Raw genomic sequence first — 22,744 nt, forward strand, 5'->3', positions numbered from 1 at the left:
TTACAAGAATGGTATAAAATGAATTAGTTAATGTCATTAAAATAATTAGAACATGAATGTTGTGTTTAAATGCTAAATATTACTATTAAATAGCAGCGTCCAGGGCTTTGTTGAGATATAATGATAGAGATGCAGCCATGTTAGTCTGGTCTAGACACTTCGCCAAAGAATCAATACACACAAAACAGACATAAGACTCTCTCACAGAGAGAAAGCTGTTGCTTGCCATTTCAGCCATACTGACCATTCTCTCAATGACCTTAAAACATGCATATTGCTTCAAAGAGATTTTAACTCCAGACTTCAAAGAGAAGCTTCAGAATTGTCATTCATGCTTAAATTTGACACTTTATGTATGGGTCTCAACAAAGATTCTAATTATCTCACCCATTACAAAGATAGCTTCCCTAATTATCACCCCTACTATCATTACCTCACAGACACAAACCTTCCCCCTTCACTCCCACTCTGTTCTAAAATTTGATTTTTCAATTTCATATGTGTTAATTTTTTTTTATTGTATCACTTTGGTGTATATGGTTGTGCCAACTTTATTCCACAAATTGATCTGAGGAAGTGGGTCTGGCCCACGAAAGTTCATCACCTAATAAACCATCTTGTTAGTCTTTAAAGTGCTACATAGTTCTGTCTTTTGTTGAGATATGTCTGTTCTCAGATGCAGACACCATCCCCACCAGCAAATCTAATTTAGAATACATTTGTGAATGTGCATGTTTGTTTACACAATGAGAGCTTATAGTACTTAGCCAACAATTAATGTTGCATATTATAGTCATATTTATTTATAATAGGCTACCCGAAAAAGCAAAGAAAAGGAGAAGCCCTTGGCAGTCAGTGGGACAAATAGGTCCAAACAGACAGGATGATGGAACACTGGCTCAAGTATGTTTACAAAACTGGTAACTTATAAATAAACCTGTTCTCCTTTCCATAATAGTCTGCTTTTTATCCTATTGTCTTATCTATTTTTATGTTTCCTGTAGACAAATAATAAGATGTCTACATTGTGAAACTCTTATATAAGAACAGGAGAGATAAGGCTTCTGGAGACTCCCAGGTGAAGGGGGCAGCTCCAGAAACTAGAATAAAAGAAATTCAGACTCTGGATGAGATCCTGGACCCATAAATGGGTGTTTCACCATTGACTTCAGTAAATCCAGCTTTTCCCTTATATTTCAGAGAGAGTTTTACACTTTCACTTACATCTTTCTCACTAGCATTCAGTTTTCTCCATGATAATCCTTGACCAATTTTCATAACCCTATCATCCTCCCAACAATCCCACTTTTTGGTATTAACAAATACACTTATCTGCTGTGTCTCAGGTCAACTGACCATTCCCACCTGCAAAGAGGTATGGCAAAATAATTGCATGCTTCTGTTCTTCATCTTTAAATTAGTAAGTTGGCTAACTATACATGGTGATGTAAATGCCTATGTCCCCAGACACCATCACCTAGAAAGAAGCAAGATTTACAGTAGTATGATAGACCGTTTTTGAAAGATAAAAATTCTAAATGTTCTCTTATCTCATAATGGTGATTCATAACTGGAAGTAATATATAGTTAGCTTTCTCTAGCACAGTGTTTCTCAAAGTGAGCTGCAGGCTGCACCGCTTTGTTTACCTAAAGTGTCCATAGTCCATTGACCCCGGTTTGCTGTTTTCAGCCAAGGGGAGCCGTAGGAAGTGGTGGCCTAGACCATGCCACTTTCCGCGGCTCCACATAGCTGGAAACAGTGAACTGGAGCCATTCGGAGCTGTGAAGTTCCGTGGTTACCTACCCTTTAGGTAAACTAAGTGGCACAGGCCCACTAGTAGCTTTCCAAAAGTGGGCTCGTGGCCCAGTTTGAGAAATTGTTCTAGCACATGAAGACCATGGCTTTTGGAACACTATTGACATTTGAACTTTTAATGTATTTTACTCTGTGTAGTTGAAACATGCCAAGAAACATACAGATAACAGCCATACTCATATCAAATACAGTTTTAAATATATTGTGATTTCCATTTAGACTCAAACAGAAAAAGTCACAATGTATGAACGAGCTGCTCAGATTGAGCAGACAGCCAACCGAAAGAAACGCAGTATTTCAAAATCTGAGAAGAAAGACATCCATTTCCCAGAACTGACAACAACAGCACAACAAAAAGAGATGAAAGGAATGGAAGGTATGAAATTATAATTGACTTTTGCTGTTTTCAAATCTGCATCAAGTGCTAGTTGAAGAGAAGGGTTAATCTAACCAAGACTTACATACCAATATGTGATTTTGATGGAAGGTGCTGAGGAAAAAAAGGCATCAAATTAGACAAAATCACTGCTGTGCATTCATCTGAGTCTTTGAACTGGATAAGCATTCTCATTTGCAAATCAAAGTTAGCACCATCTTTTAAAGAGGTCGTTTATTTTTAACTTGTTAAATAAACCTTCAATATAGTTCGGAATTTTTTGTCAGATTATTTTTATTTTATTTTATTTTATTTTATTTTATTTTATTTTATTTTATTTTATGAATGTGAAGTGCCAGACAAATAAGCTTCAATGTGGATTTCTAGAGAAACAGCAATATCTTCCATTGTTATAGGCAGTTAAAATGTAGCTATGCTGGTACCAGGTTATTGGAGAGACAAGCTTGGTGAGGTAGTATCTTTTATTAGACCAGCTTCTGGACAAGAGATCTGTGTAAGCTCAAAAGCTTGTCTTTCTCACCAACAGAAGCTGGTCCAAGAAAAGATATTACCTCACCTACCTTGTTTGCTTTTGGAAAATAATGACATCTAGAGTCCAATTTAAGTAACAGCAGGTGTGTTTCCAAATGGACACCTTTTATAGTGTCCTATAATTGGATTTTGTAATTATAAAATGATCAGCCTGAATTTAAATGGGAACTGAATCTCATATTCAGTTACGGTTGTCTTCTTCTGTAATCTCCATACTCAAATTTCAGTATGACCCTGGTTTTCTTCCTCAACACTATTTCAACAGTAATGAATTAAACGTAGAAGATGAAACTGAAGGAGCATGTACAAAGGAAAAATACAATATGTGGAAATAATGAGGTATCTATTTGTAAAAGTTAAACAGGTAAAAGTGCTGAAGAGAGAGTCAAAGAAATCTGAAGTATCTAAAATACCATCTTTATTAAATGTGGATCAGAATCAAGAAAAACAAGAGGTAAATTAATACTTTATCTTGAAGCTTCAGGGGGTAGCCAAATTAGTCTGTACTGGATAAACTTAAAAAACAACAAATGATCTGGTAGCACTTTATAGAGTTTTGTTTTTTAAGTTTATTTAATACTATATGTTTGTTTAGTAAAGAAGTTTTGCAGGCTGGGCTGTTGACTAACTATGTGAACATGAGAGAAAATCACCAAGTTTTGTGTTTTAGTCAACTTAGCTGGAAATTGGATGAAAACTTAAAATCAAGAGCTCATTAAAAACCAGATATTGTATCTCTAGTCCAGCAACCTTGGGACCTGATTGGTGCTGAACCAGAGAATTTGCCAAACTACAGGATGTCAGTATTGTCCCTCTAGCAGCATTACCAATACTTCCACTGCTTACTGGGCTCTTAGAAGACATTTAGGAGTAAATTAGAGCTAATTAACAGCTATAAGTTTCCCTTGTTCAGTAACTTTCTAAAAAGTATGTTGCATAATTAAGTTTTAAAATAATTATAGCGGTTATTAGCCACATTTCTAACAAAGTATCAGAAAACATAGCTACTGCTTCAGAATGTAATGCATGATTAAGAATGGGAACTTTACTTAAGGTGAAGATAAATTACTACAACTGGCAAACAATTGTTCTACTGTCAGAATCCATGACTGTAGAGAATACATTGAACATAATATACAATAAACCAGTTCAGACTTGGTGTCATCAGGTGCCACTAAATAGACTTTACTGAGCTGGTAGTGATTTTGTTCACTATTTCCCCCTGAAACTACTTGCTTCCCATTTTCTGACAATGCAATCAAAAAGGGTAACTGTTCATGCTACTGTTTGGAAGGTCCAGAAGCAGATCTGCCAATTGTCTGAAGGTTTCTCTGCACTCAAGCAGGTCATAAAAATCAATCCAAACCTTTTTCTGCCCTGTAAAGGAAAGGGATTTTCAAATTTGCATTGCAGCCAAACACATAGTAATTATTCACTCCAAAGCTATACAGGCAGTCCCAGGGTTACATGGATCCGACTTACATCGGATCCCTACTTACAAACGGGGTGAGGCAACCCTGCACTAGCTGCTTCCCCCCAGCAGACCAGGGAGACGTGAAGCTAGCTCCCCTCCCCTCCCCCCCGCAGACCAGGGAGACGCGGAGCGGCTTTTCTCAGCAGACACCTCAGCTTGAGAATAAAGGACTGAGGGAAGTGAGGTGTGGGAGAATAAACTGAGCTCTGGAGAAATGTTTGGCTAGAGTCTCCCCTACAATATGTACCAGTTCCGACTTACATACAAATTCAACTTAAGAACTAACCTACAGTCCCTATCTTGTACGTAACCCGGGAACTGCCTGTACAAATCTGGAGGAGGATAGAAGGATCAGAGTATGGTATCCTAGATGCTAAACACAAAACCATCTCCCTTCAGTATTTCCCAATCTAAATTTATACACAGTTCTAATATTTAGCAGTTCATAGTTCTGAAACACTGTACAAATATTAAACTTCAGAATATCTCTATAAAGCAGCAAAGTATCATTTTCTCCATTTTTCCAGAAGGTGAAATTGAGACCCAGAAAAACTCAACACAGGTCGCTTGCCCAAAGAATCATTTTTAATCCATGTAGACTAGGATTCGAATTCAGGAGTTTCTGTTCCACTAGGTCACACTGCCCCTGGGTATCATAGGGCACGTCTAAACTGTGTTTACTTTCAAAAGAAGATATGCAAATTCGGTGGGAATTTTCATATCATCTTCCGATCGCTTTTTCGAAAGAGTTTTTTTCAAAAAAGCAAGCAGTCTAGACATGGTTCTTTCGAAATCCCTCTTCCCCCCTTTTTTTAAAGAACCTTCTTCCTCAAGAATTGCGGTTTACAAGTTCTTTCGAAAAAAGTTTTTTTTTCCTAAAGAACTGTGTCTAGACTACTTGCTTTTTAAAAAAAAAAAAACCCGAAAAAACAATCAGAAGAAGATATGCAAATTCCCACCAAATTTGCATATCTTCTTTCGAAAGTAAAAGGTAGTCTAGACGTGCCCATAATTAGGTACTGTATGAAATCCATTGATGTGTGTGCAAGAAGACCAGAATTTCAGTAGATAATGCATTGTTCCATGATGGTTCATTTTTAGCATAGACAGTGTTTAATAGAAGGACATGATCTTATAAACCGTCACCTATAAAAAGAATAGATCTCATGCAGTGTCCCTTGTGCTAGACACTCCATTAATTCATGTATACTGTCACCAACAGCTTAGGCTTTAAACGTAATAGAAGAAAGAACAAGCATTGCAACATTTGTGGGCATGTCAGTGAATAAAATAGTGTACCAAACACACCTTCTTTTTGCCTTTACCATGCTAGATCACATGGTTATGAAATTATATTAAATATTACTTTATGGTAAGAAAGACTGAAAACATAGATTTGCAATCCATTGTAAAATGCATACTTTATGCAGAAATTATTATAAAGTCTGTAACTTATATGTACTGCATATTTTGTAGTATAACCTTAAATTCTCTGTATCGCAGTTCTCTCGGACATAAAATGAAATGATCATCCTTAGCTAATCTTTTTTGAGGAAAAGTGATGTATAAATGTCAGGTTAAGTAGGCCATATCCTGAGATTCTTACTCCATTTTTATTGAGGTCAGTTCCTACTAGAGACTTACTACTTACCTGAGTAAGAGCTGACAGAAAAATTGAGTAAGGGCCTAAAGATTTTTTCCTTTATTATTTGATTGTATTTTCCATAATTTTCAGACTTCATATATTTACACAGTGAGAACTGAACTGTGCCAGATAGAAAAGTCCAGCCAGCTTCCATGATATAAAATGCTTCAGGGGTAGGGATGTAAAATTTAGATTAATGGGCTAATCGAATAGTTGATGCAATTTGCATTGACTATTCAATTAGTCCATAAGGGCACCTTTGCCTTTGAAGTGTAGCAACCACTCCAGGGTTTAAAGGCGAAAGCATTGCAGGAGCACAGGGCCAGTGGAGGACTCAAGCAATCCTCCGCTGGCCCCGAGTTTACTGTGGTGTTTCAAACTCTGAGTCCCCAGATGACCCTAGGCTCCATGCGGTGCTGCTGCTTTGAAACGCTGCAGGGAGCCTAGCATCAGGCTCCATGCAGCATTTCAAAGCAGCAGCACCACATGGAACCCAGGTTCAGCTGGGGAGTCCCCTGCAGACCCCGGGCTCAATACAGCTCTGCCACTTTGAAATACCACGTGCAGCATAGGGCCAGCTGGGGACCTGGGCTATATGAGGTGTTTCAAAGCGGCAGACCCCAGGATCCACGTGACGCTGCTGCTTTGAAACGCTGCATGCAGCCCATGCAGCTTTTCAAAGCGCAGCGCCGCGTGGAGCCCAGGTCCTAACCCCAGGGTCCGTGCAGTGCTACTGCTTTGAAGCACCCTCTTTTTCATTCCCCCCCATTTGCTGCCTCTTTCTGATAGAAGCAGCAAGAGGGGGAAGCCACTAGTTGACTAGTATGTTGACTGTCTGATAAGCATTTGCTTATTGGATAGTTGAGTAGTCCTTCACATCTCTGTTCAGGGGTATCCTTGTTTCTGTGGGTGTATACTCTGAAGAATTGTTGCACGCCTGAATCCTAACATCTTCATGCACAAATATTACAAGAGTCAAGAAAGGCATAAAGCTGAATATAACTATATGCATTTACATATGGGACAATGTTATATGTTTTAAAAAATGCGACATTGAATGAAATGTTTGGGGATGACTGCTGAATGCTTCATAAGCAGTACCTACTCATGACACCAATAGTTATTAAGTGACTAATCTGGCTGGTTGGGTGGAAAACAAAAGACACCATTATCTTGTCAAAGGCTATAATCTTTATAATCAGATAAGGTTTGATGGAAGAAATGAGCTATAAGAGCATATACTGCTTTATTTAATCAAGTTTGGGTCTCTAATAGCTATTCACACTAGTGAAGAGGAGTTTGGGAATGGTTAAAAGCATCATTTTCTATTAATTCAAAAATTTGACAGCTTTTTAGCACTTAGTGCTGCGATGCAAAAACTGTTAATGCATTATATGGAGAAATAGTGTTAATATAAAATAATATATACATAAATTAATAGTTAATTAATTAACTTATCTTATCAATTTAATTTTTAGAATACTGGAAATACACCAAATGAAAATAAAACCAATCTGCCAGATGTGGAATGAGCAGTTTAGCAGCATGAAGCTTGAGAGACTGCAGACTCACAGTACAGTAAAATCTGTGCTTTTCTATTAACCTTTCATAAATGAAGATATTTGGATATTTCTGCAGAAAATTTTATAGACTTCATATAATATTGTGGTTATTCTCCAAGAAATTATTTTAGATGCATTAGTCCTAAAATGGCTTATATAAATGAAGATTTCATTAAACTTTTATGGAATATGAAACACATAAACTTATTTTTGATGGCTAAGTACCAACATTAAGCTCCTTCCAGTGCTTATGCATAAAATCTGTATATTTTACTAGATGTCCAGCTGATCTAAAATTGGCTGAAGATCATTAATTAATCTAAAATTTCTATAAGAGCCTGTTACTATTTTCTCTGATAGATGATGACCTAAGACTTCTGTAATAGTATATTGGATAACAAGGGATCATGAAATCGGTTCAGATATTTTAGGGTAGCAAGGACCACATTTTCTGGCTGTTTAATTTTAGCACCCATTTTTTCATAAACAATTTATTGTGACTGCATATGTGGTTGTGTACCCATTTTACATGTGCGGATTGGGCATTGACCATCTACCCTGTTTTTAAACTGTTTTTGTATGCAAGGCTGAGGTATGTACATTTTAGCATGTACAAAATTGGGTACAAAAATCAGAGATCAGAGATAAAAACCAGGTCCTTTGTGTTTTCAGATTTATCATTTAGGACAGTAAGCTGCATACATCCTTTGCTCATTAGGGTTCTTTGTACTATTTCTGTTGTGATTTCTGAAAATTAAAGAAACTAAATCCAGAAAATTATTTGTGCTGAAAATACTCATGCTCTTTGAGTAAGCAACTGTTAAGATAACTTACCCTAGGTGTAACACTCAGATAAAAATATTTGGCTCGTATAATTCCTGAATTAGAATAGTCAGTGCAATCATTTTAGTTGAGTTTTTAATATTTTATCATTTTAAGGGAAACCAATTGAAGGATGGAAAACATTTTCCTTACATGCACTCTGAACAAAGACTTTGGAATAGGTGTGATATTTAAACAAAATATTTTTACAAAAGGTTTCTACAGAACATTGTTTCACAGCTACATCTTTTTTTTATTTATTTATAAAAGGATCTGGGAAACATGTAATAACAAAGTTGATGTTAAAAGGGAGAAGGAATATATTTTCTGTATGTATGCAGAATATAACCAAGTTCTTGCTTCACAGTATCTGCAGGGAAATACTACAGTTAACTGTCTGTTCTCTATTATTATTTTTTTATTCCATTGAACCATAAGAGTTCAATCTATGTTGAAATTTGTCTCAGGCAAGAAGGAATATTTTAAACTAAAAAAAAAATTGTTAAAGTGTGTTTGTAATTCTTAGAAATAAAAAGGCTTCCTCAGTTTATAGACTTCTTGTGCTCTGATATATTATTTCAAAATCTTTAATTTAGTTAAATGGGTTTCACAAGCTGGCAGTCCACACGTGACTTGGCCATTGTGGTATTTAAAATAACAAAAATATATCAGGCTTCTGATAGTAATAGTAATATAGTAATATTTTACTATTGTAATATTTTAGCTGTTTCTCTAATTTGCATGTCTGAATTAATTTAACACATTCATGGATTAGACTCATTAGAGGGATCAATATACATATGTAAGAGGAACCTGCATAAACTACAAGTTTAACAAACAATAGCACGCATCTGTGCAAAGGAAAATGTACTTCAGGAAAAGAGATATATACTAAAGAACAGAGAAAGAATATAACAGATCTTTAATAGATACTTTGTATTCCTTATTGTTATTTCCTATGTTATTACTCCTGTCTTTATTGACTATGGGTCATATTCAACAACAATGCAAACAGTTACACATCATGTGCAAGAGGGTGTGACCATGTGCAAGAGAGTGTGAGAGGTGAGGTAGTGTAAATTTGAGTGATTTGGCATTTAGCAGGGCTATGTTTACAAAGAAGCATTTTGGAATGTTATTCTGAAATAACACAGTGCACATCTACACAATGAGCCTTTATTTTGAAATAATGTTGAGCTGGAGGACTTCTTATTCCAACTCCTGGTAACCCTCCTTTCACAAGGAGTAAGGGAAGTCAAAGGAAGAGTATTTTTCCCTTAACTTCCTGCTGTGTAGACAGCTCCAAAAGCCGATATAAGCTATTTCGACTTCAGCTACACAAGTGATATAACTGAAGTTGTGCATCTTAATTCCATTTTAGCCCTACTGTGTAGATGTACCCTAAGTGTGCAAAATTAATGCAAATTGTAGGCAGAGGAGATGGAAGGATAGATGGCATGTCAGGAATTAGGAAGCACATACTAACTCTTCCTTCCCTAATTCTTATTATTACATATTTTAACTTCTCTATTAACTATATTTATTTTATTTTCCAGAAGATCATTGGAGCAGCTGGAAAAGTTGTTAGATCATCACTGACTGGATGAATCAGGATTTCCTTTATTCCTTGTCTTTGTCTTTTCTCCCAAAACTATTATTAGAGCACAATAAACAGGAGTAGGTGAAAGCTTCCTTATGCTATCCATACAAAGGTGTAGCATCAAAATTTGAAGTTTCTAAGTTCTATAAAAACAATTTAGCTAACTGCATCAATGGTTTGTGGTTTATCTTAACCACTGCAAGCAGGGAGAAGAGGCCATGACTACTTGATAATGAGGACCTTGTTTTCCTTCTTGTCTTTTTCCTTAGAGACAAGGAAGAAAAATACTTGGCAGTGAAATATGTAAAACTTTGTAGTGAAAAAAACCCAAACAGGGAGAATTAAACTTAACTTAAGGCTAGGCATTTGTGGCTAAGAGAAATCTAAAGAAATCTTGATGACTTTTTAACATTGTGACTTTAAATCTAGCAATTAAAATCTAGTACTGATATACTGCGAACATTTTAAAAGGAAGATTTTATGGTAGCAAAGCAATCAAACAAATATTACTTCAGAATAGTTACATTTATTTTTATTTAATGACTGAGGTATGCAGATTAAATAAATATGTAAATATACCATGTTTCATACAGTTTCATCTTAAAATTTGCTGTAAGCCAATTATGCAGCAGTGACATGTTAGCTGTTCTGACATGTTGACAGGTTTAAATGGGAAGTATTTGTCTGACAGGCCCTAATTACAATAAAAATCAGTTGTTTTTGTGGGTTATCTCAACTGTGAATGTGAATAAACTGTACAGTCCAGTACACAATGCAGATTTGTGGTAAGCAAATATGCAATGATATCACTAGAGTGTAACTAAGAGTTTGAAATTTCTGTCCAATGTGTGCTGGATGTTCCATTGCTGCCTCCTCACCAGCAATGAACCAATACATTCCTAGAGTAGTCCTGCGATTATACTCAATGCTCACATAGTGAGGATATTTGAATTTAGAGATGATAGACTATGTTGAGATTTGGAAAGGTGGGCGATATTCCTTAGATGCTAGATCTCTCAAATATCATCTTTTTCAAATCTCTCTCCTTGCAGGTCTAGGGAACCATTTCTTATTTTAGAGGATGTGTAGTAGGCCCACTGCAGCCCAATCTGAAAAAGGCCTTCTTGGAGCTGGAGGTCAAATTTGGGAGGAAGAAGCACACTAACTACACACCCAACCTCAATATAGAAGATGGGTGAGCATCTGATGCTCAGAGTAAAGGAACTGAGCGATCTGGCTCAAACACATGGTGGGGGGAGAAGAAGGGGGGAGAGGCTGCAAGAATAAACAACTACAGATTTTCCAGTTATAGCCTACTGTAGTCATCTGGAACTCAGGGTACATAGATTCTGTTCCTAGTTATGTTAAAGGCCTGTCAGCTAATGTGGGATAAGTGACTTTGCTGTGCCATGCCATAGTTTTCTCAGCTGTAAAATGGAGATGACACAGACATCCTTTCTAAATTGCCTTGAGACTCCCTAATGAAAAGGGCTTTTAAGATGTAGGTATTATTTACTGAAAACAATCAGATTCCCAAACAGGGCTGATATTTGGACTCTTCTGGAAGTCTGTTTGCCCATCCTTGTTAAATACAGAATTTGACAGGACGGGAAAAGAAGCCCTGATGAGAGACATAAACAACTTGCCAGTCTGTTTTAAGAAATTCTTCCCATAAGAACAGCCATTCTGGGTCAGATCAAAGGTACATCTACCCCAGTATCCTGTTTTCTGACAGTGGCCAATTCCAGGTGCCCCAGAGGGAATGAACAGAACAGGTGATTCCTCTCCTGTCACTCATTCCCATCTTCTGACAAACAGAGGCTAGGGACACCATTTCTACCCATCCCAGCTAATAAGCATTGGTGGACCTATCCTCCATGAATTCATCTAGTTCTTTTTTGAACCCTGTTAAAGTCCTGGTCTTCACAACATTCTCTGGCAAGGAGTTCCATAGTTTGTTGCATGAAGAAATACTTAATTTTGTTTGTTTAGAATCGGCTACCTATTAATTTCATTTGGTTACCCCTAGTTTTTATGTTATGGGAGCAAATAAATGACTTTTCGTTATTCACTTTCTCCACACCAGTCATGATTTTATAGACCTCTATCATAGTCCTTCTTAGGGCATCTCTACACTACAAAATTCTTTCAAAATAACTTGTTTCGAAATAATAACTCCTGAAACAATTTCAAAATAGCATGTTCACACTATTGGGAAGCATCAAAATTAGTCCAAGACAGGTTCTGTTGATGTGGATGTACTACCTTGTCTTATAGCCCCTGGAAGCACGGGGGAGTAATTAGTCTGAATTACTTCTGGGGAGTAGTTATTTCAAAATAGCAGCATCAGAGCATCCATACTGCTGCTATTCTGAAATAACTATTTCAAAATTAGTATTATTCCTCATGAAAAACAGGAGTTATTTCAAAATAACCAGCTCATTATTTTGAAATAACGGGTTTGATAGTGTGAACATGCCGCTTATTATTTTGAAATAAGAGGAATTATTTATATATATATAGTAGCCCAATGTCTGTGACTCTGTAACGCTGAAATGCTGGCTGTTCCTTCTGGGCAGCACTGTTGCCTCCATCCTATCTTTCGCCTCCCACCATGGCGCTTGGCTGACTTCTGCACCGCTCAGCTGGGCCACCATGCAGGAGCAAGTGGTGCAGATGGCCGTTTGGACCCCACGTTCCCCATGCAGCACGGGAGTGCTGTATGGGGAGTACGGACCTCAAACAGGTGCTTGCATCTCTTGCTCCCCCACAGCGGCCCGGCTGAGTGGCGCAGAAGTCAGTCAAGTGCCACGGCAGGAGGCAAAGGGGGGCGGGGCAGTCTTGTGCACGGCCAGGGACAGGGCCTGGACGAGCGTTTGTCTCTGACGTCACAAAAGGGTGCTGGATTCAAAAGGAGGAAAGTGGAGCAGACACAGGACATGGAGGAGACAGAGAGGAGAATGGAGGACAGCAGAGACAGACAGAGAGAGAGAGTTAGAGAGATGCAGCAGGAGGAGGAGAAGAGAAACACAGAGTGAGAGGTGGGAGGGGAAGAAGATAAAGAAAGAGATGGAGAGAGAGGGAGTAGAGCTGAGAGAGAGAGGGGGCAAGACAGTAGGAGGAGAGAGAGAGAGAGACGGAGTGGAGAGAGAGTGAGAGGCAGGAGGGGGAGGAAACCTGAGGGGGAGGAGAGAGAGAGAGAGACGGAGCGAGAGACCAAAGGCTCAGGAGAGAAGACTGACGTGGAGGAGAGACCTGAAAATCCCATCTTATGACGGGCTAATTGGCTAGTTTCAAAATAACTTCATAGTGTAGAGGCTTAGTCTCCTCTTTGATAAGCTGAAAAGAACCAATCTTTTTAATCCCTCTTCATATAGCAGCCATTCCCTTTTCTGGACTTTTTCCAATGCTAAAGTATCTTTTTTTTTTTAGATGAGGCAACCACATCTGTATGCAGTATTCAAGATGTGGGCGTACCATGGATTTATACAGAGGCAATAAGATATTCTCTGCCTTATTCTTGATCCTTCTTTTAATGAATCCTAATATTCTGTTTGCTTTTTTGACTGCTGCTGCACATTTAGGGAATGTTTTAAGAGAACTATCCACAATGACTCCAAGATTTCTCTTTTGAGTGGTAATAGCTAATTTAGTCCCCATTTTTTTGTACATACGGTTGGAATTATGTTTTCCAGAATGCATCGGAGAATACTCAAGGAGCTGATAGAGGAGGTAACTGAGTCTTTAGCTATCGTCTTTGAAAAATCATGGAACATAGGAGAGATTCCAGAAAACTGGAAAAGGACATATATAGTGCCCATCTATAAAAAGGGAAATAAGAACAACCCAGGAAACTACAGACCTGTCAGTTTAAATTCTGTACCAGGAAAGATAATGGAGCAAGTAATTAAGGAATTCATCTGCAAACACCTGAAAAATAATAAGGTGATAGGTAACAGCCAGCATGGATTTGTAAAGAACAAATCATGTCAAACCGATCTGATCACTTTCTTTGATAGGATAACAAGTCTCGTGGATAAGGGAGAAGTGGTGGACATAGTATACCTAGACTTTAGTAAGGCATTTGATATGGTCTCGCATGATCTTATCAATAAACTCAGAAAATACAACTTAGATGGGGCTACTATAAGGTGGGTGCATAACTGGCTGGATAACTGTTCTCCGAGAGTAGTTATTAATGGTTCACAACCCTGCTGGAAGGACATAACAAGTGGGGTTCCACAAAGGTCTGTTGTGGACCGGTTCTCTTCAATATCTTCATCGACAATTTAGATATTGGCATAGAGACTACACTTATTAAGTTTGCAGATGATACCAAACTGGAAGGAGTTGCAACTGCTTTGGAGGATAGGGTCATAATTCAAAATGATCTGGACAAATTGGAGAAATGGTCTGAGGTAAATAGGATGAAGTTTAATAAGGACAAATGCAAAATGCTCCACTTAGGAAGGAACAATCAGTTTAACACATACAGAATGGGAAGCAACTGACTAGGAAGGAGTACTGCAGAAAGGGATCTAGGGGTCAGAGTGGACCACAAGCTAAATATGAATCAACAGTGTGACGCTGTTACAAAAAACAGCAAACATGATTCTGGGATTCATTAACAAGAGTGTTCTGAACAAGACACAAGAAGTCATTCTTCCGCTCTACTCTGCACTGATTAGGTCTCAATTGGCGTATTGTGTCTAGTTCTGGGAACCACATTTCAAGAAAGATGTGGAGAAATTAGAGAAGGTCCAGAGAAGAGCAACAAGAATGATTAAAGGTCTAAGAACATGACCTATGAAGGAAGACTGAAAGATGACCTATGAAGAAAACAGTTTGGAAAGGAGAAGCCCGAGAGGGGAGATGATAGCAGTTTTCAGGTATCTAAAAGGGTTTCACAAGGAGGAGGGAGAAAAAACCTTTAACCTTAAACTGCAGCAAGGGAGGTTTAGGTTGGACATTAGGAAAAACTTTCTAACTGTCAGGGTGGTTAAATACTGGAATAAGTTGCTGAGGGAGGTTGTGGAATCTCCATTTCTGGAGATATTTAAGAGCAGATTAGATAGACATCTATCAGGGATGGTCTAGATGGTACTGGGTCCTGCCATGAGGGAAGGAGACTGGACTCGGTGACCTCTCAAGGTCCCTTCCAGTTCTAGTGTTCTGTGATTCTATGATTTATCAACATTAAAATTCATTTGCCATTTGGTAGTCCAGTGACCTAGTTATGTAAGATCCTTTGAAGCTCTTTACAGTCTGCTTTGATTTTAACTATTTTGAGCAGTGTAGCATCAGCTGGAAATTTGCCACCTCACTGTTTACCTCTTTCTCTAGATCATTTACGAATATGTTGAATAGGATTGGTCTCAGAACAGACTCCTTCGGGACACCACTAGTTACCTCTTTCCATTCTGAAAACTTTACCCCCAGGAAGAATGTCTAGCAGACAACTACTGCCACCCTTTAGAGTTAACCAGTGTGTAAAAACAATATTATCCAACATCATGAATGTAGACAGGAACTTCTCTCAAGGCAAAAATGTACAACTGAGAATAGAACTTTGTCAGTTAGTAATATGAAAGTAACCATATTATTATCTTCATTAGTAGACATTAAAAGAGATGGTTTGTTAATATTTGCTTCATTTGTTTTAAAATGCAGTTAGGATACATTGCTTTGTTTTACATGATAACTGCAGTTATATAGAGGAAGTAGGATGCATTTAGGCTAGCACGAACATACATATGCAATATATTGGTATGAAGAAATACCATTTTTATACTGAACTGATCATATGATTGGTATTTGGCACTGACATGACCCCTGACAAAGCCTCAGAGGCGCGGGACCGTCCCCAGCAGACCACAGGCACCCAGACTGAAGCCGCAGCCGCGGCGGGGTCCCTCGCCTCTGAGGCTTTGCCAGAGCAAAGCCTCAGAGGCGCGGCACCCCGCTGCGGCTCTGCTCCCCGTGTCCCTGGTCTGCTGGGGGGGGGGGCGCAGCTAGTGTGCTCCCCCCCCCCCAGCAGACCAGGCTTTTGTTTTGGACTCTGGGGCAGAGCAGCTGGGGCGCTGCCGATTGGTCCTGCAGCGCCGCTCTGGGCAATACTGGACCAACCCGGCAGCACCCCAGCTGCTCTGCCCCAGGCGTCCCCAAGTCAGCTTCTGCTGAAACTGACCAGCGCTGACTACAGGAAGCCCCAGGCAGAGTTGCTCTGCCCCGGGCTTCCTGGAATCAGCTGCTGATCAGTTTCAGCAGCAGCTGACTTGGGGACGCCTGGGGTTCTTAAGTTGATTCTGTATGTAAGTCAGAACTGGCAGTCAGTTTCAGCAGTGTCTGAATCTGGACGCCAGTTCTGACTTACATACAGATTCAACTTAAGAACAAACCTACAGTCCCTATCTTGTACGTAACCCGGGGACTGCCTGTATAGCATCATCGCTAATAAAAAAATATTCTTTAGGAGTTTCAGTTGGTTAAATAGGTAACTCCCTTCCCTGAAAATTGTGTTCTCCAGTGTTCCTGCTTTGTTTCTTTGAGACACAGCTGCTTTAAGGGTGGGAAATGCCATTCTTAGTGAACCTTCTGGACAAAAAGTGACAGAGAAATGTAATAAGGCGACAGCCACATTTGGGCAGTATTTTCCATCCCAAACTACCATCCACAGAAATAATAAATGACCCTATTTTTCTTAAGCTTAATTAACAGTATGATTTTGTTTTGTTTGACTTAAACAAGTTTACCTGACTCTGATCTTATGGACCTCACATATTATAAAACATGACCATGTTATTTTGTTTATGGCAATAAAGCATCTACCATAGTATTTTTCTTAAAAATGCAAGAAAATACATAGCAAAGAACCTTGAACAGAAAATTCAGGTTTGTCTGAATAGTGGTGAATTAATTTGGTTCCTAAAATGTAGACCCAGGCTTGATTAAAATTTTAAAAAATCTGTCTGGAAGGTGGGTCCTGGCTCATCTCTAACATCTGGTCAGACCCTTCCTCTTCTTCCTAATGCCAGCTACCTATTCACTGGGCATCTTTCTGACCATTTATGGCATGTGAAGGGTTCCAAGTGGTATGAAGAGTTATAAGTAAACTGCTAAAGGCTGGTGGACATGGGAAGAGCATTTAAATTTTCAAACAGAAAAATAAAAAGGTGGATATTTCCACTTGTCATTAGGGTCACATGTCATTGTCATCCTGTTGTCCTGTATCTAAAACTGAAGTAGAATGTATCAGAGGGGTAGCCGTGTTAGTCTGAATCTGCAGAAACAATGTGAAGTCCTGTGGCACCTTATAGACTAACAGATTTATTGGAGCATAAGCTTTCATGGGCAAAGATCCAGTTCGTCAGATGCATCTGACGAAGTGGGTCTTTACTCACGAAAGCTTATGCTCCAATAAATCTTTTCGTCTGTAAGGTGCTACAGGACATTCTCGATGTTTTTTAAGTAGAGAGCTGTTTTTTCACTTAATAATTAGAGAAACATGGTTTTCTTTTTAAAGAAGTGTAACCCCCTTTTTCCTCCCCGAGTTACTGGGAAGCAGGTCACACTCACAGGTGTGCCTGGGCACCTGATGTTTTAACCTAAAAGAGATCCTGAGCACCCCAGTGGTGATGGTGTTTAGTGGGGAAAGCCCTATCCACCCCCTTGCTGCAGTCCCTTGCTGGCAATGAATGTAAAATGGCGGTGCCTCCACCTGGCTGGCCTTGTACACACTCACTGGTGTGCCTTGAGAGCCTCCAGGAACATAGTCATTCCAGCTATAATATGGATCCAAAACAACAACTACAAATCATATACATCTAATATAATACTTTAAAATAAATAATCTTTACTTAACTTAAATAAACAGGGATTAACAGATTAGCAATGAATAGCATTAACAAAACACATAATAATAATTTAAGTTTATATAGCTACCATTTGTACTAATAGTGACCCCACCCCAGAGTGTGCACACCCCTAGACTCAGTCCCAGACTTGCTTGCGTGGGTGCGCTGATGTTGGAGCTGTAGTGGAGATGTGGTCCAGGCTAAACAGCAGCTCTGTCCCAGGCAGCACTTTTCCAACAAGGCCCAGAAACTTACTGCCTCGTGCTGTGCCTATCAGAAGCAGCCTGCTAAAACCCAGTTCCAACAGGCATCTAGTAGCTGCATCCAACAGCCCCTGCACTGGATCAATGTCCTTGGCAGCAGCCTGGCTCCCCCTTTGGTTCCAAACTCCAAGGCAGAGTCCCAGACTGCTAAACCTCTTTCTTCAAGCACATGGAGAGAACAGTCTTCTCTCCCACCAGAGTCCTTCCCTGTTTTTTTTCCAAGGGCTCATGGGAATTGTAGTCTGGCTTGTAGCACACAGGGTCTTTTCAGAATAAAACAGAGGCCTCTTTAGTAAGGGGACTACAGAAGCTTTATATTTTGCAGGTATCATATCTCAGTCAATAACATCTGAGATTCTAGCTATCTTAGGGTGCATCTACACAGCCGTTATTTCAAAATAATTTTGAAATAACGGACATCTTATTCCGACTTCTGAAAACTTCATTCCATGAGGAATAACGCCTATTCTGAAATAGCTATTTCAGATTAGGACATGTGTAGATGCGGCAGGTGGAGTTATTTCGAAATAAGGGGCCTCTAGGAAATCCTACAGGTGCCCTGCTGGCCACTCTGTGAACTCTTATCAGGACTCTATAGTTCCTCTTTCCCTGCAGCCCTTAAAGCTGCAGCCACGGGGGAAAGGGCTTGTGGCAGGAAGCTGGCCCTCGCAGCTTTCAGCCACAACAGAGCTGCCACAGCAAATTGTTGGGCTAGAATGAGCAACCCTTGAGCCCATCAAGACCCTCCTCCCCTCCCAGGGAGCACTCCGATGGCTCCCAGGAGCCTGCCAGGTGCCGCAATTGGCTCACACCGTCCTGCTCTGGGGCAGAGATCTTGGCCCTCATTGAGGTTTGGGGATTTCCATACCAGATGGCGCAATGTCGAAATCTATTGCCACATGGACAACAGCCTGGCTTCAAAGGGCCACATCCAGACCCAGGAGCAGGTCCAGATGAAAGTTAAAATGTTCCAGCAGGCATATTCCAGGGCCAGGGAGGGCAGCTCCTGCTCCGGGCAGAGCCACACTCAAGCCCCTATTATTAGGACCTACACCTGGGGGGATGGTGCAATCTCTTCTCCACCCCTGGTGGTTGACTCAGGGCTGGAGACACCTCTCGTCACTTGCCTGGGGGGCAGAGCCGATCGTGGGGAGGAGGAGCAGGACCCCGATGCAGCCAGCTCTGTCGCCACCCTGACACTTGAGCTGGTGCCCCCCAGCCTGGATGTGACCCAGGCATTCTTTGAGGCCAGGGAAGGAACATCAGGTGAGTGACCTTAGGTACCTGACACAGACAAGGTGGAGGTGGCGGTTGATGAGGGGCTGTGGCGCACTTCTCGCTAAGCCTTCGCAGCCTGGGGCCCACGCTGCAATCCATGCACATGGATGCACGTTTAGCACCAGTCTGGACCACACAGCCCCAAGAGGCTGCACCAGAGCAACCCTGGACTCCTGCTCACAGGATTTGAGGAGGCTGGCCACACTCCTGACACCCAGGAGGGACACCGTCCCACCACAAGAAGGAGTCTGGGAGGCATGGTCCCATACACTCAGGAATGCCACACACGGCCATTCCTGCATGATCAAGGCAGCACCTGCTCCCCGTGACAGCACTGCTACAGGAGCATCAGATGCTCACACACACCTTCTCCCCTACACTTTGACTCCCTCTCCTGTGGACAGGGATACAAGTCCTCTCCCCTGGGGACGCCACCACTGCCAGACCCACAGGATCCCAGTGTGGCCAGCAACTTCCCATGACTGCTCATCCCTGGAATATGGGATAGTGAGGCTCCCCACCCCCAGGGATATCTGGGCCTCTATAGGAAAGGGCCCGGTGTCCAGGCCACAGATGGCCTTGTTCCCAGTACATCACCTTCATCTGACCCAAGAACTGTTGGTCTCAGCCCATAGATAAGGGCAAAACTTCAGGGACAGTGTCTCCAGAGATGACTGACCATCTCTCTTTGCTCCACAGCTGAATCAGGTGTGAGAGGGGGTCAGGCAACATTATCCAGGGCAGCTGCCCGACACCTGGGGAGCAGAGGCACTGGAGAATGCAGGAGGAACTGCTGTGGGAGTAAATCTCTGTGCTCCGGGCCCTCTATGAGACACTGGACCAGAGGCTCTGGGAGGACATGCAATTGCATAGAGAGAACTGGAAGGAGTTGCTGCAGCAGGGCTGCACCAGGTGCATAACCGTCCAGTGTCTCCTTGCCAGCACAGAGCCAGCTCCTGCTCCTGCCCTAGCCCCAGCTCTTGGTCCTGCCTCACCTCCCACGCCAGTTCCTGCCCCACCTTCCATGCCAGCCCCAGCCCCACCTCCTATGCCTGACCCTGTTCCAGCTCCACCTCCTGCTTCTCCTCCTAGCTCCCTGTTCCTGTGGTTGCCAAGATCCCTGCACATGAGGTGGTGGAACCAACTGAGCCAGGCACCCATTCCACTCTCAGCCCTGAGCCTCTCCTCCCCCATCCTCCCCTCTCAAAGATTCTCATCTCCCCGCTCTTCTTCCCCCAACTCCCCTCTCCCAGGTTATTTCCCCAGTCCCTCTGCAGTTACTTTGACCGCAAATAAAAACCACACCCACTTTATTGTTTAAAAAAAAGTCAGTTTTATTGTCTCTGCAGGAGAGGAGGAGAAGAAAGGGGTCAGGGAGGAAAGACAAAGAGGGGCAAGGCAAAGGCCCCTAGTGGGGAGAGTGTACTGGTGTCCTTGTGAGAAACTCTCTCTTAAGGCCTCCTGGATGCACACACCTGATGGGCCTGCCAGTGGTAGCTGTGCAGCTGCTCAAAGGCCCTGCTGATCCACTCGGCCTCTGTGCAGCACACAACACAGCAGCCACCACTTGGGAGATGTCCCATCCCCCTATGTCCAGCTGGATGAGGGGGCATCTGAACCTCATCTTGAGATGCCCAAAGGTGCCCTCCACCACCATGTGGGCCCGGCTGAGCTGGGCATTGAAGCAATCCTTGCTGGGGTCAAGGTGTCCAGTGTAAGGCTTCATGAGCCAGTGCAAGAGAGGGTAGACCACGTTCCCCATGATGCAGGGTGGAATGTCCATGTCCCCAACCCTGATGGTACAGTCGGGGAAGAAAGTGCCGGCTTCCAGCTTCTAGAGGACTCTGGAATTTCAGAACATGCAGACATCATGCACCTTCCTCAACCAGATGACAAAGTTGTCGGTAAACTGCCTGCTGTGGTCGATGACAGCCTTCAGGACCAACAAGAAGTATCCCTTGTGGTTGATATAGACAGATGCCCAGTGGTCGGGGGCCTGGGTAGGGAGGTGGGTGCTGTTAATATCCCCCCTGCAATTGGGGAAACCCTTGTTGGCAGAGCTGGCATCAATGGGGTCCACGTCACTGTGGAGGATGACCCTGCACAGTAGGACGGTGTTGATGGCCTGCACCACCTGTAGAAGGAGACAAACAGACAATCAATCAGAGAATCACAGGGGTGCCAGAGCCCTTGGATCAGTAGCTATCTAGTGTGGCAAGCTTCCACACAGTGATGGCGGGTTGCGTGTGTGTGTCTCATCACGTGAGGGCAGGGGTGAGGCAGGCACACAGCTCCAGAAAAGCCTCCTTCCACATGCAAAAATTCTGGAGCCACTGCTGGTTGTCCCACTGCTCCATAACAAGCCAGTCCCACCAATTGGAACTGGTGTCCAGCTGCCAGAAGCAGCGGTGCACAGTGGGGTGCAGCTGGAAGGGCTGTGCTGCCAGACAGATGGTGAAGATCTCCTCAATCAGCTGTGGGCTGCATTCCTGCAGGGCCAGGAGGGCAGCCTGCAAAAACTGCAGCACGACAGATAAGGGCTGTTGAGTGTCTAGAGGCAGCTCCGGCTCCATGTCTGGCAAGCTGAGGTGTTCACAAGGGCAACCACAACAGTCAGAGCAAAGGCTTTGCTGTCCCTGAAGGAGGTAAGCAAAGGTGAAGAACCTGAGACACTTCTGTACGGGGGAGGGGGATCCCTTGAAGCACGAGCCTCAGCCTCAGGCAGCAGCTCCCGGAATTAACTGCTGACCTTATGCCCTGCCTGAAATGGCTCCGGGTGGCCTCTAATTCAAGTAAGCGTCCAATCAGGGTGGACACTGAACTTCAAAATAGCTAAGTGCCATTTCAATGAGCTTTTTGTGTGTAGACGTGCTATTTCGAAATAAGCTATTTTGGAATATTTCTTCCAAAAATTGCTTATTTTGAAGTAAGTGTTCAGTGTAGACATACCCTCAGGTGATTCCCATGACTGTGGTATCAGAGTATTCTTTATTTTCATAACACAGCTGTGAGGTGGGGAAGTGCTACTAGACTCATTTTACAAATGGCATAGTGAAGTACAGAGGGTAAAATGACTCACCCAGAAATGTGCAAGAAGTCAGTGATAGAATGGGAACTTGAACAAATCAAAGACTCGTGTCCTGACCACAGAACCATCTTGAAATATTTCCTCTTTCAATTCAACTGAAATTGCTTAGGTTATAGCATTTTTTCTTCATATACTGTAGTATATATATATATATATATATATATATATCAGGATATATAGTGTTGCCCAAGAAACAGGCCCTGGATTAGAATAAAAAAGATGGATTGCATTTCCATTGTCACTGGCTTTGTATATTACGTTAGGCGAGTGACTTCAATTCTCTGTTTCCCTTTTAGAAAAACTGGATAATAATCTATCTTTAAAAGGACTGTCAGATGTAGAGGTGAAAATATTAAATATCAGTCATTTTATTACATTAGTAACACTACATTGAAGTTACATAACTTTTGTATCT

At 41.6% G+C, this 22,744-nt stretch overlaps 1 protein-coding gene across 7 annotated transcripts in view; it reads left to right on the forward strand.

Moving 5' to 3' along the window:
* The window catches only part of CDKL3 (cyclin dependent kinase like 3), a 38,277-nt gene extending 22,606 nt beyond the window's left edge, over positions 1–15,671 (forward strand). For 5 of the 7 annotated variants that reach the window (XM_025181220.3, XM_025181217.3, XM_006116059.5 and 2 more), the window contains 4 exons: positions 813–903; positions 2,036–2,192; positions 3,101–3,198; positions 7,342–8,795. In XM_025181220.3, coding sequence (XP_025037005.1) covers positions 813–903; positions 2,036–2,192; positions 3,101–3,198; positions 7,342–7,395 — 400 coding nt within the window. In that variant the 3' untranslated portion in view covers positions 7,396–8,795. Of the gene's footprint in view, positions 1–812; positions 904–2,035; positions 2,193–3,009; positions 3,199–7,341; positions 8,796–9,803 lie in introns of those variants that run through there. The other 2 variants (XM_025181214.3, XR_012896363.2) reach the window with 2 other exon arrangements.
* The last annotated feature ends 7,073 nt before the right edge of the window (positions 15,672–22,744 follow it).

This window comes from Pelodiscus sinensis, chromosome 16, assembly GCF_052426305.1.
Source record: "Pelodiscus sinensis isolate ZL-2025 chromosome 16, ASM5242630v1, whole genome shotgun sequence".
In the NCBI taxonomy this organism is placed as follows: domain Eukaryota; kingdom Metazoa; phylum Chordata; order Testudines; family Trionychidae; genus Pelodiscus; species Pelodiscus sinensis.